Genomic DNA, 12,804 nt, shown 5'->3' with positions numbered 1-12,804 from the left:
GTTTGATGTAAGGTCCAAGTGTCAAGTAAATAAATAGAAAGGTGTGTGTGTGTGTGTGTGTGTGTGTGTGTGTGTGTGTGTGTGTGTGTGTGTGTGTGTGTGTGTGTGTGTGTGTGTGAGCTGGGCTGTAAAAGTAAATATGTATCTCATGGTATTTTTGATTTTGATGTTGTTGTTTTTTAAAATATCTATTATAGCTCTTGTAACCACATAAATATTTTTCAGATATAAACAATACAAATAAGCCAAATATTTGATTTGAACAAAGTCACACATTTATGTTCAATATTGGGGCAAATAAATAGAATCACTTTATTTATTTTTTATTTATTTATTTTATTTATTTATTTTTTATTGTTTATTTATTTCACCTAATACAATGCTCATTGGCTAATATGATATAACACACACGTGTTTCTTGGATTTTTTTGTATCTCATAAATTATAGCCCTTCACAAACACCTACTAACCAGTCAGAATGGTCATGGCGTTTTCCCACTTGTGCCTCCCATATTTTTGTACACAGTGCGGAGTTGTGTAACTAATGAAAACTGTATCACAAGTCATACAGCGGGCCAAATTACAGTTAGTGAGCAACTCCAGCTTGTTTTCTATTTTGAAACGTTTGAGCCTAGTAAGTTGTGCAATACCACACCATAGCCAGCTAAAACACTCCCCGTTTACATCTGACTGTAGTGCAGATAACGCAGGTCAAGTCAAACCTGGGAGGTTCCTAAATGCACCAGCTGAACTCTGAGACACGACTGACAAAATGACAATATTATAGATATCGTTCTGAGTTTTAATTAATCTTACAGTCAATGGAGAAACCAGGTAAGATGTTTAACTGGGTCGAGGAGTGGAACATCTCTTTTGCAGGCTGTGGATTCAGGAGCATTTACTACGTGGGAGCTTTGAGCTGTATCCTGGAGCGGGCTCCACAGCTGGTTCATGGTGCTTCTAAAATTTGTGGATCTTCCTCTGGGTGTCTCGTGGCTGCAGCTCTCACTGTTGGCATTCCCATTGGTGAGTCACATTTAATGTACACTGCAGATTACAGTTTGTCCAGCTCTTCAACAGTTTGTTTCTTAAAGAGAAATTAAAGAGGAATTCATAAATAAAATGTAACTCTTGGTATCATTCTCATACACAAAATTGACCAATAAAAATATGCAAGTTTATTTTATTTCTACATGCCTTGTTGAATATATGAAAACATTTTGTGTGACATAATTCATGTTTATTGCAATGCGTTGTATTTTTGTATGAAATTTTTGTCTTTTTTTCATTTGCACTTGAAGTACCCGTCCATTCATGAAGTTCAGGCATATCTCAAAACAAATGGTGTTGTATCTGACACTAGGCAGTGTATTTCATAAGTTCCTGACACACAAACAGCTGATACAACAGTGAGAGCAAATTCCATAGGTCGCACAGAATTCAAGGTCAAGTGAGCGGACTGTAGAGGAAAACAACTGCTGTGCAATAAAAAACAGACATGTGGATAATGCAATGATACATCATAATGTCACTGGTTCTCTACATTAGCCTGAACATTTGGTTCTGCTCCATTTTCTCCCTCAGAACAGTTGTGTGCTGATATTTTAACCACAGCGAAGGAGGCAAGAAAACACACCTTTGGAGTTTTCCACCCGACCTTCAGCCTGCTCCGGACAGTCAGGGACTCCCTGCTGGAAAAGCTTCCAGAAGATGCCCACCTCCGGGCTTCTGGAAGGCTCTGCGTGTCTCTCACCCGAATAGCTGATGGGAAAAATGTTTTGGTGTCCGAGTTTGCCAGCAGAGAGGAGCTCATTCAGGTTGATCAGATTGGTGACTTTACAGAAAAATTGTTGGGATCTTTTAGGCTTCTCTGTTCTAGTGATCTAACCTCTTTACCTTTGCAGGTTCTCATGTGCAGCTGTTTTTTCCCTGTTTACTGTGGTTTCATTCCACCTTCATACCATGGCATGGTCAGTAGAGCTTAACTTTTTTTTGTATGCTTTCTTTGCTTTTACTGGTCTTATTATTGAAATAAATGAGTAGAGATTTCTGTGCCATAGACCATAGAGAATGGGAAAGAAAAACCGCTTCAAAGCTACAGGAGCATTTTATTGCCAGATTTCAGAGGCAGGTAAATTTGGGAATCATAGAAGTGGAACGGGATATCATTCATATATCATATCAAATCCTTTCTCATCACGCCCTGTTGCAGTTGAGCGAAGACAACCATCTCAGCAGTCTCAGCAAGTTTCATAACATAACCTTACTAATCGGTCGGTGATGTTATGGTGGGCATGGCCATCTAATACAGTCTATGGCTTTCTTGGCTAAAAGACGCAATATCTGGAGGCTTTGTTACAGCCAAAGCTTTTAATTTTTTTCTCTGCTCACACGTTAATTTTAAACTCATTCAAGGTTTACATAAGGTAAGTGGCATAGAGCACACAGGTAAAGAGGCAAGCACACTTTAAATTATGATTGAGCATACAAACAGAGCACACAGCATACGTATGATCTTTATTTGAGAGTAGTAATCCACCTTTACTTTATAAATGCTATGGCTGCTTGGTATATGAGGACAGTTCGTGACATGTTTTTGTCACACTAGATCTACTTCGTCATCTCAGCTTGCCATCAATTTTGATCATTTTTCTTTCTTCTAAGCGCTACGTGGATGGAGCACTGAGCAACATGATGCCGTTGTCCGAGCAGAGAAACACCATCACCATGGCGCCATTCTCAGGAGAGAGTGACATTTGCCCCAGAGAAGGGTCATACAATTTCTTTGAAGTCCACTACGGAAACGTCAGCATTCAGGCCAACACAGGGAATGTATATCGAGTCTGTACATCCTTCCTCCCCCCCAGACTTGAGGTGGGTTCATGTTCAGAGCTCACGACTTTAAAGCAGTAGAGTGTACAGTAATGTTTAACTGTTTGTTTTTTGTGAGGCAGAAGCTGGCTGAGATATGCCACAACGGCTACATGGATGCTCTTTGTTTCCTGAGAGAGAAAGGTGAGATTTTTCCACCTTCATTTTCTTTAGCATTTCTGGTTTACACCATAAAGTTATATTAAAACATGTTATCAACCAACTGTCTCAGATCTGCTTACAGCACAAAATATTCACAGCAGTGCAGTGGTAGGAGCCAAATCTCCTTGCTGTGAGCAGACGAAGGAAGTGGGTCGTGCAGAAGAGAGGATGATGAAGTGTCACAAGGAAAACCATCTGGACCACAGAGTCATTGAGAACCTCCCAGTGGCTATCAAGAAAGGTAAGGAGGTCAAATGAGACGAGGTGATCATCAGATATACAGAAGTTTTTGTAAGACTTTATTTTAATTGAAAAAAAATGTCCTTGTAAGAGCGCTGGTTCAAATGGTAAAGAGGACACAGAAATGGAACAGGAAGAGTGTAATGATTTGGTATGAACATAAAACAATCATCTTTATGTTCGCCTTTCATGGCCATTGGTCCTGGATAAACCCCAGTGGAGGTGGTTGCATTGACTCACAAAACATCAGTTGTGGTGTACAAACCTAAACAAGGGGTCCTGAAAGCCTTTTCAAAGATTAACTTCTGACAGTTAATGACATTTAGTTAAATCGATTATATGTTAATGCTAACAAATTGAAAAAGTATTACATTAGGAGGGCATTACTTGCATCCACCATCTTGATACTGCTGTATTCTTCAAGGTAAGATGATAGAGGAATCTAATGTAGCTCATATTTAAATAATCATAAAATATTTCTTTACAATATCCTCTCTGCTTTCAGTAAAATGGTAGGCTGTAACAGTCTTTCTGATCTATTCGGTGGATTTATATAGACTGCCAGGTCCACTGAGCAGCAGAATATGATGTAATCTTAAGATTTTAAACTAATGATTTAAATTTCCCATTTTATGTAAAATGTATTAAATTGAGGTTTAAATGAATGAACAGTGTCATTTATACCACACACTAGGTCTCTCACAGGTAGCATGACACATAATTTTATGTAATTTCCACCCTTTGTGTGTCTGTGTTAGTGCTATGTGAGGCATGCAGGGATAGTCATGACAGTAGCAGCTGGAGGCCGCATTACAGGGACTTCCTCACAATGAATTTGTTTACCCATCTACTTACCTTCCTCATCTTACCTGTTGAGCTGACCATCTTTTTTACCAAAAGGTAAAGTGTGAACTGTTTGATCTGAGAGTTCCCTAATATCCTATTCTCTACTGGGCTTTGGAATGAACTTGGGTTAACAACAGCAATTAGTACTTCAATTTCTTTCTTTTTTCTGTGTTTTACTGTGAAAGCATGGTGTCATTCAGCTGTACAGCACTTTGCAGATTGTTACTGTGGTCTGCAGATTTCTACAAGCAGAAATGGAGTATTAGCAATGATAGCATCAACAGGTATGTGTACATAAAAATTCACAATTTTACCTCTTTAAAAAAAAAACTGATTTAATCTTAGGATTATTAAATCTCATTTTTGGCTTTCTTTACATATGCCGTGTCTTTGTCACTCCAACAAACTGTATCTGTTGCTAATATTATAAGGAGGTAACATTAATGAAAAGCTCATCCTTTGTGTGATTTTTAGTTTTTTTCCTCTTCATATTCTTCAGCGCATCTCAAGAGAATAACTGCATCTGCAGGTCATCTGGTTCAGACAGCAGGAATCAGAGAGGACGAGACATAAATACACAAACTCTGAAATCAAAGATGACCTCAAATTCTAAAATGAATCTCTGCTGGGACACCAATGGCAACATGGACCTTATGCCCCCAGTCTCAACTAGAACTGCATCTGGCCAGGTGATGTTAAACACACCAGGGAAGGGACGTGTAATCAACCATAAAGAAAGTGGAAAAAAGATTGATTAAAGGAAACCAACAAAGGAAAACAAACAAACAAAAAAACTTCAGCATTTGCTGAACTTGTTGACATCTTATCAACACCATGAGTCTAATTGTAATGTACAACAGGAAAATAAAAGGAAGCCTTTTTCTTCGCAAAGATTGAACAATAGCTACCATGTGATATTGAAACAAAGGTAAAACAAAAGTATAGAAAAAGCATCATCAGTAAATTTTAATGGACAAATGAGTCATTCCGTGTGACCGATATAATCATAAACATAACATAATTCTACAATTCCTAAAGCAAAATAAAAATAAAATAAAACCCATTATATGTTTCGTAACACATTTAAAGGCTGGTGAGATGATGCCTCTGCAGGACCTCTGACATCGAGTCATCACTTTGCATCTCATCAGTTCATAGCACCATGAATGTAACATTTTAATGCTAACCAAGTCCTCCCTGCAAACAGAGGATCACACAAGCTCACACTGATCAGTCAAGTTTATAAAATAAAATTTCTGGAACTTACCTGCTGTTTAAACAGCAGATGTGAAAGTTCTCATTTACTGCATTGCAGTGCAGTGCAGTACAGTACAGTACAGTAAAAAGGCAAAACAAAGGTTTAAATGATGTGTGACTGTCTTTGAAAAGACAGTCACACATCATTAGCCACTTTCAGACAAGTATTAATTTGTATTCATCTTACAGCATCTTATCAATGGGCACCCCTGGTCACTCTGTTCTAAAAGTCAGAAGGGCAATCTTATTGGGCCAAACCTAGTAATATTTACGAATCACTTTAAGAAACAGACAGTATAAAAACTGGTGCTGAAGCACCTTAAACCAAAGGTCGGCATAATGATTCATGTGGTTGTCAAAAAAAATTCTCTGGAATAATGGTATGTGTGAAAAAAGCTCTGAGGAACATTACCATCACTTATGTCAGGACAGAGCACCATCGATGTTGAACGCACTGTGTCTGAAAGAGGCTACTGTCAAGTCCCTGATTTCACATATTTAAAAAGACTGCAGTGAAGACGATCATGCTGTATATGTTTACAAGATCACAAAGAATTAAAAAGGTGCAGAAAATATATTCTGCAAATTTTCTAAAAAGTCCACTATATGTTTTTTTTTAATATTCCACTCAGACACTAATTAAAAAGGAATTTTAAAACCTGACAAAAAAAGAGGTAAGAGCTAAGTTTGCTCAAGTCTCTGTGTGTAGCACAGGCAAGCCCTTTTCCTCATATGCTACCATCTTTTGGTCCGCTGCCTATGTCTGGAATCTGATCTGCAAAGGACTGGGTCATCCACTGTCCGTCTGGGAGCTGGCCATCAGCTGTTTGTGATACAGTCACCTCCTGCGCTCCTTCTGGGGGTGGAGAACACAGAAACAGAAGCATTTTTCTATGCATGTAAGATGTGAACGAATGATGTCTGTAGCAAAGTTCATGCTCATGGTTACTCCAGCTCCTGGCCAGGATTGTGCCATCACTTTAAGACAAATTACATATGTCCGTGCAATTACATAACGCTACATTCACATCTGAGTAACAGACGGACTTATAAAAACTGAAATTTATACAAACTACACAGATTTATGCAAATCATACAAACTCAAGTGTCTCAACAGGTGGAGAATACAACTACCTGAAACTAGGAACCATAAGCGCTGAGGACTGTAGATGAATGTTGGGTGCATCCGAGCTCGCCCTCAGGCTCACCCTATCTGAATGACTTACCTGTATTTTCAGCAGATGAAAACGTGCAGTGACCGTTGCTCTGGCTTTCAGCTTGGCTTCCTTCAGGTCCTCTCTCGACATATGCTCCGCCATAGGCATCTTCATAACCAGGGTCGTATTGTTCTTCCTTTATTGCCAGCCTCTTGGCATCCTCTGTTGATATAAAAGGGGAAGAATTAACAAAATGCTTTAAAAAATTAATAAAATGGACAGGATATTAAATTAATGACTTCACTAATTTTAGTGGCTTTGAGGCATTTCTACAATATTAAAAGTAGGGAAAGTATCTATGGTAAATAACAGCGTAGTAGTTTTACTTTTTAAAAATTGAATTTTAATTAAAATTTCTAATTAAAGCCGCTGTAAAGGTACTTAGTGGTGAAATTCAGGTTAGACAGCCAAGTTACACATTTTTTTAAAAGAAAAAAACAAAACAAAACCCAAACACGCATACGCATGCACACACACACCCACCCACCCACCCAGCCCTGGTCATGCTTACCCTTGGCCAGCTGAAGGTCAAACATGTAGTTGACCTCTTGGATCTCTGTGCTTCTTTGGACACCCTTCAGTTGGTCTCTGAGTTCTCTCAGTTTGATGTAGAAGTGGACTTTGTCCTGAGCACGAGGGAATTGGGCGCAACGAGCACTGGATGAAGGCATCAGAAACAAAGCCTGCAAAGAAGAAATAAACTCTTAAGTAAAGTCTTCAGAATGAAGTATCAGTTACTTTTAAGTATCACACTTGCAGTTCTTAATTTTCTAGTTGTCTATATTGATTTCCTTTGATATCAATATGTTGATCATATCACTTCTAACACAAAATATAAAGGCTTGCACATTCAATTTCGGGTCAGTTCCTATAATTACAAATTTAAGCCTTTATGAACAACATACTAGAAAAATCCTACATTTTTGACATTTTATTCTTAATATTATTTTCACACTTTGAACATTGTCTATTAAATTTATTGAATAAATACAAATAACAGATGAAAATATTTCTTAAATATTCTTGAAGAACAGCATGTATCTGTATCATTTCCACCAATATCTGAAGAAACCTTTAAAAACCTGACTGAAAACTGAGTTCTCACCACGTCACAGTCGGGGATCTTGTGTGGCTGCAAACCAAATTCGAGTTTTTGTGGTTTTTTACCAAACAGTTCTCTGCAGAACATTTCATAGATGCCTGTGGACAAAAGAAGATAACTATTAGCTTAACTGACTTAAGCAAACTGTTTTATGGCAACTATTGCTCTTTGTTAGTAGGTGGGCTTACATTTTCCATTGAACACAGCAATAAGTGGCTTGTATTTTTTCAGCTTCTCCACAAGAATTTTGCCTCCTTCACGCAACTCTTTACTGGTGAGATGAAATGAAAGAAAAAGGTTTATGAAACCTATAAAATATTTATTTTCTAATATGATGACTGAAATCTTTTACAGTCATATACCTTGTAAGATCTTTGCTCCCTGGTGTTGCCCTGGCCACCATGTTGGTGAAGCCCATTTTATACTTAACAGGTAGGACGGTGTCATGCATGTGGTTGAGCTGCTCATCAGTAAATCCAGACAGAAACAAACACTTCCCTGAAATCAAAAAGTGACCAGGTGATTCAGCACCAAAGGCTAATAAATACGGACATTTTATTGAACCTGTGTACCCAGAAGAATTCCATACAGGAAGAGAATTTACAAACTTCACAGAGAAAGGACCAGGACATGTTTTATTCTGTAAGGTAAAAATCTGCACCACTGTGTCAGCAAATCAATAACCTTTCTGAAGCCTAAGATCCATTTTTATGTTACCACAAGACAACTCAAAATAATTACAGTATCATAACTTACAGAAATGATTTCCAGGACCTGGAAACCATCTTCCAATGAAAGCTGCCATCAGACCTGGATTGATACCAATCTGAAAGCAAACCGGTGAGGTTAGCCACGCTTATGTTCACATTATGGTCTAGCAGTGAACTAGACATAATATATAATTATCCAACTAAAAAGTGAATCTTACAATGACATAGTCTAGGTTGTAGTCCAGCAGGTCTGGTAGAGTCTTTTTCATGACCTCCTCCTCTGACATGCCCTTGAAGCGGTCTACTTTCCTCTTTACCTTCTTGAAAGTTTCATCAATCTTTTCCTGTTTCCCATCAGCCTGAGCTGCCTTTTTGGGCTTTGGACCTGGTTTTGCTTTAGGTGCATTTGGGTCTTTTGGTGGCTTTCGTGCCTTTGGGACTTTTGGTGGTGTGGGTGCCCCTGGTTCCTTGGGTTGAGCTGGTCTGCCTCTCTTTTTAGCTGGAGCTACAAGAATTGAGAAAACAAAAATAAAAAAAGATAAGAGACCATGATGTAAGTACTGTTGGAAGTCATTTGCTCTTGTGTGGTGTTAAACTGCAGTTTTGGCAGACTATTTCTATATATCATCATGCCCTAATATACAGCAAATAAATTCTATTAAAAAAAACACCATATATAATGGTAAGACTGTCACACTAAACTAACATTAGATCCTAAACTGAGGATAAAGTGCAACAAGGGGAAAAAGTTTATAACCCGCAGTAGATTTTTCTTTGTGAACAGGCTGCGGTCAGCTGCCCTAGCAAAGCTTCCTCCTTCCTCCAACTTATCAATACATACTTTACACAACTGAGTTACTGACTACACAATATTCATGCTTTGGTTAATAAACTTACTTCCCTTGTCACTGTCTATGAGCAAAAGGAACTCTGAGCGACTGTAGGAAGGAGGAAGCCTTTAAAGCTGAGCACATCATGCTTAGGTGTAGCTCCAGCCAATTTACCTGCTCCTGCTGAACATCATGCAGCAGAAAACAAAACATAAAGGCCTAGTGCCCAGATAGGCAATTTAACTCATAATGTTTTTATGACCCCTATCAGACTAAATTACAGATTAACTGAAGGAATATCATTCCAGCCCATTTTAAACCCTGATCCTAACTTATAACTAGGTGTTAACACAATAAATATATCAAAGTACGTTTTGTCAAGTTGGTAGGTTCCAGCTGATCCATCACAGGTTCCGGATTAACCATGTTTGCCATAGCTGGCTCTCCAGCTTGATGCTCTGTATAGTGAAACTGATGTTCAGGAATGACGTCTGAATATTGAGCCTGGAGAGCTTGAAACTGCTGGGCAGACCGAACCCTGAGGTGGAGGAAATTTAGAAAAACAAAACAAAAGCACAAAATGGTTAAGTATTTTTACAACAATCAAGTTGGCTGTGTGAGATGCACTGTGGAGTTAAAACAGATGTTAGCTGGATTACATAAACTATGTGCTTTTTGTTTAGGTCTTTTTGTATTTAGCTGAGTGGTGATAAAAGAGCAAACACATTGATTTTAATCATCTAATTACTAGAGATGGCAAAATACCACTTTTTTATGTCCGATACCGATATCATAAATTTGGATATCTGCCGATACCGATATGAGTCCGATATAGTGTTTTTTAATCAATAAAACGTTTTTTTAAATATCTTGCTGCATTTTGTATAAGTTCATACTCAAGTTAAAATAAACAACAACACTAAAGCTATTCTGTTATACCTGTATGTAAAAAATACACTGCCCACAAAATATTTCATAGTTCAGCAATACTGATCAATCAAATAAACTTAAACCTACTCCATCCTTCCTATTCTGGTATTTTAAAGAGTACTTAGCAGAAATATTAAGCAACCTAACTAATAGGGTTGCAAACTCCCAGCAAAAAAAAAAAAAGGGAACCACCCCCCACCCTCCAACTCATGATGCTTAATCGACGTAATCAACTATAATTTGATGCAGTGTGAAAAAAAATGCACAGAAATAAATTATTTTTCAAGAATAATTAAATAGATTCAACACCTAGTGGGCCAAAAACAAACAAGAGAGACGGACTCGCGACAGAAAAGCCAATCAGCTGATCATTAATCAGTTTCACGATTGAAGTAGCATCAGGAGAGTGAGAGAGAAGAGGCAGTCGCTCCATATATCGGTTGTTAAGCTTAACGTGGGAATGCTTTACAAACATTCAGAGATGAACTTACACACTTGCTTTACTTCTCTCTGGGATAACTTCATCGGAGATGAAATGCCGGTTTGGTAGTGAGGCTACAAATACACACAGCCGCTCTATCACGTGAGCACACTGCTCCGACGTGCCTATGAGCCGAGTTACACCGTGTCGCAAGTTTTGTGAGGAGCTTTTTTTGATATTTAATGGATCGGATTACATTTTTTATTTCTCTCCGATCCAGTAATTTACGTCCGTATCTGACCGATACCAATACGTAATATCGGATTGGTTCACTTCTACTAATTACAAGATCCCACATGTTTAATTTCAAGCATTTCTGACAGTAGTGCAACTTCATAAACTATTTAGTATAGCACAAACAGATTAAATCTAATTAAAACTAAACAAAAACATCAACAGCCTTAGTGGTTCTGCTATAAAGCAGGTTTACTGTGAATTAAATCACTTCTAAATATAGTAGGTAGAGCAGAAAAACTGGCACCTGACTCTATACTCTTTTCAAAACATTTAATATATGTCCGATTCAACTGAACTTATGGTTTTTGCTTAAACTCCCCCCCCCCCCCCCCCCCAAAAAAACCCCTCTTGATTCTTGTGCCTGAAGAAAAGCAACAGCTTGAATATTAAAAAATCCTGTAAATGAACTGAAATGATTTTGACATCTCTGTGTTAGCAAATCAAACACAACCACATTTTCCCCCCAATTGTGTTCCACGTATCAGATCACATCATAAGAACACTGAGCTCTGATTAAAGAAAATATACACCTTTATAACAATTGTTCATGATCCCAAATGGCATATTATTAAAAATAATGATGTAAAAAACAATACAAAATGTCAAACGGGCAACTATGTGCACATGCTTTCATTTCATAGTATCACACTTTGCCAGTTAGAGGGCTGCTGACATAATCTGGGTCCAGTCTGGCCACACTGTGGTGAGGAGGAAGACTCACCACTGTTGAAGGTACTCCGGAGATACAACAGGCAGTGATCCATTCAGCTTTTCTTCCATCTTTTGGGTGGTTTGACTTTATTAAATAAATCAATACGGATGTTGAAGAAACACAGCTAGGTGATGTACATGTGGTTTAACATATAAGAGTTTGGCAGTACATGAAATTGAACGCATGTGACAGCATACTTTAGTCAGGCTGTGGAGTTGTACAAGACATAAACCAAAACACAAACACCAACAAAAGATAACTTAAATGGCCGTGATACATTAAAGTAAAGTCAAATTACTAATAGCCGAATAGATTTAGTATTTATAACAGTGGATATTTTAAATAGAGCATACAGTATACACCTGCTAAAATGTTTACCCTTTTCTTCCATGGCTATGCTAACTAACAAGCTAACATGAATTAAAACGGTTATACATTTCCTGTTTTAAAACAGGTTTAGAATACGGTGCAATGAGGTAAAAGTTCGCGTTTGTGGCTATCAATTCAGATAATGATGACTATTTGTGGTAATATAAATGCTAAGATTTAATGCTATTCAGTAGCTGTGCCACAAGTACAGCTAATGTTAGCCAACGGCTAGCCGGGCAGTTAACTTAGCATGGATGAATGGCTTCGCTTCCACTAAGACTTCTCCCCATGAAATTGTAAACAATTTCTTAATATTATTACACGTAAAACATACCTGTTGAGGGCACTGATGAAACACTTCTTTTAAGGTAAGATGGTTATTATTTTTCCATATATTCACACACTTCTATTCATAACATTTGAGGTGGAACAGATGCAACAAAGACATGACAATCCTGCTACTCAACTTTGACACCGGAACATCTTAAGGGTAAGATGTAGGGATGAATATGAAAACTGTTCGTTATTGTAATAGGGAAAAATAGCCCTATTGAATATTTTTGCATTATAAAATATTTTTTGATATGTTATTTTTATAAGCATATCGGAGAATAGTGTTTTTAATGCAAATTTGACGGTATAAATCGTTAGAAATGAAAACGACACGCCCCTATTTTCGGATTGGTATGAGCTGCTCGGTTTAAACTCCGTGAGGTTGCTGTCTATTGGTTGACATCAGTCCCTAATTTTGCAATTAGGTGCAGCATTTCTGTATTAAAATATTTTATTTACAACTAACAGTCCCACAGCTATGACAAAACAAGGAAAAATAAGAGGACA

At 37.8% G+C, this 12,804-nt stretch overlaps 2 protein-coding genes across 3 annotated transcripts; one reads left to right on the top strand and one right to left on the bottom strand.

Moving 5' to 3' along the window:
• Positions 1–751: 751 nt before the first annotated feature.
• LOC101483520 (patatin-like phospholipase domain-containing protein 2) lies at positions 752–4,928 on the top strand. Its single transcript, XM_004564510.5, has 9 exons — positions 752–1,026; positions 1,585–1,817; positions 1,905–1,970; positions 2,665–2,874; positions 2,955–3,015; positions 3,104–3,274; positions 4,032–4,173; positions 4,305–4,403; positions 4,619–4,928. The coding sequence occupies exons 1-9, from the start codon at positions 822–824 to the stop codon at positions 4,875–4,877; spliced, it is 1,446 nt and encodes a 481-aa protein (XP_004564567.2). The 5' UTR covers positions 752–821; the 3' UTR covers positions 4,878–4,928.
• A 131-nt stretch (positions 4,929–5,059) lies between these two features.
• tdg.1 (thymine DNA glycosylase, tandem duplicate 1) lies at positions 5,060–12,457 on the bottom strand. 2 transcript variants are annotated; one of them, XM_004564511.2, is made up of 11 exons: positions 12,299–12,457; positions 11,605–11,679; positions 9,607–9,773; positions 8,624–8,910; positions 8,452–8,521; positions 8,058–8,193; positions 7,884–7,966; positions 7,699–7,793; positions 7,105–7,276; positions 6,603–6,755; positions 5,060–6,232 (listed from the first exon to the last, which is right to left on the bottom strand). In XM_004564511.2, exons 2-11 carry the CDS (start codon positions 11,661–11,663, stop codon positions 6,105–6,107), a joined length of 1,350 nt encoding a protein of 449 aa, XP_004564568.2. In that variant the 5' UTR covers positions 11,664–11,679; positions 12,299–12,457; the 3' UTR covers positions 5,060–6,104. The 2 variants fall into 2 exon arrangements, with proteins under 2 accessions (XP_004564568.2, XP_004564569.2); XM_004564512.2 differs by lacking the exon at positions 11,605–11,679 and having other exon boundaries at positions 12,299–12,452.
• Positions 12,458–12,804: the final 347 nt, after the last annotated feature.

This window comes from Maylandia zebra, linkage group LG7, assembly GCF_041146795.1.
Source record: "Maylandia zebra isolate NMK-2024a linkage group LG7, Mzebra_GT3a, whole genome shotgun sequence".
Lineage (NCBI taxonomy): Eukaryota > Metazoa > Chordata > Actinopteri > Cichliformes > Cichlidae > Maylandia > Maylandia zebra.
This window is presented reverse-complemented; position numbering and strand designations above follow the sequence as displayed.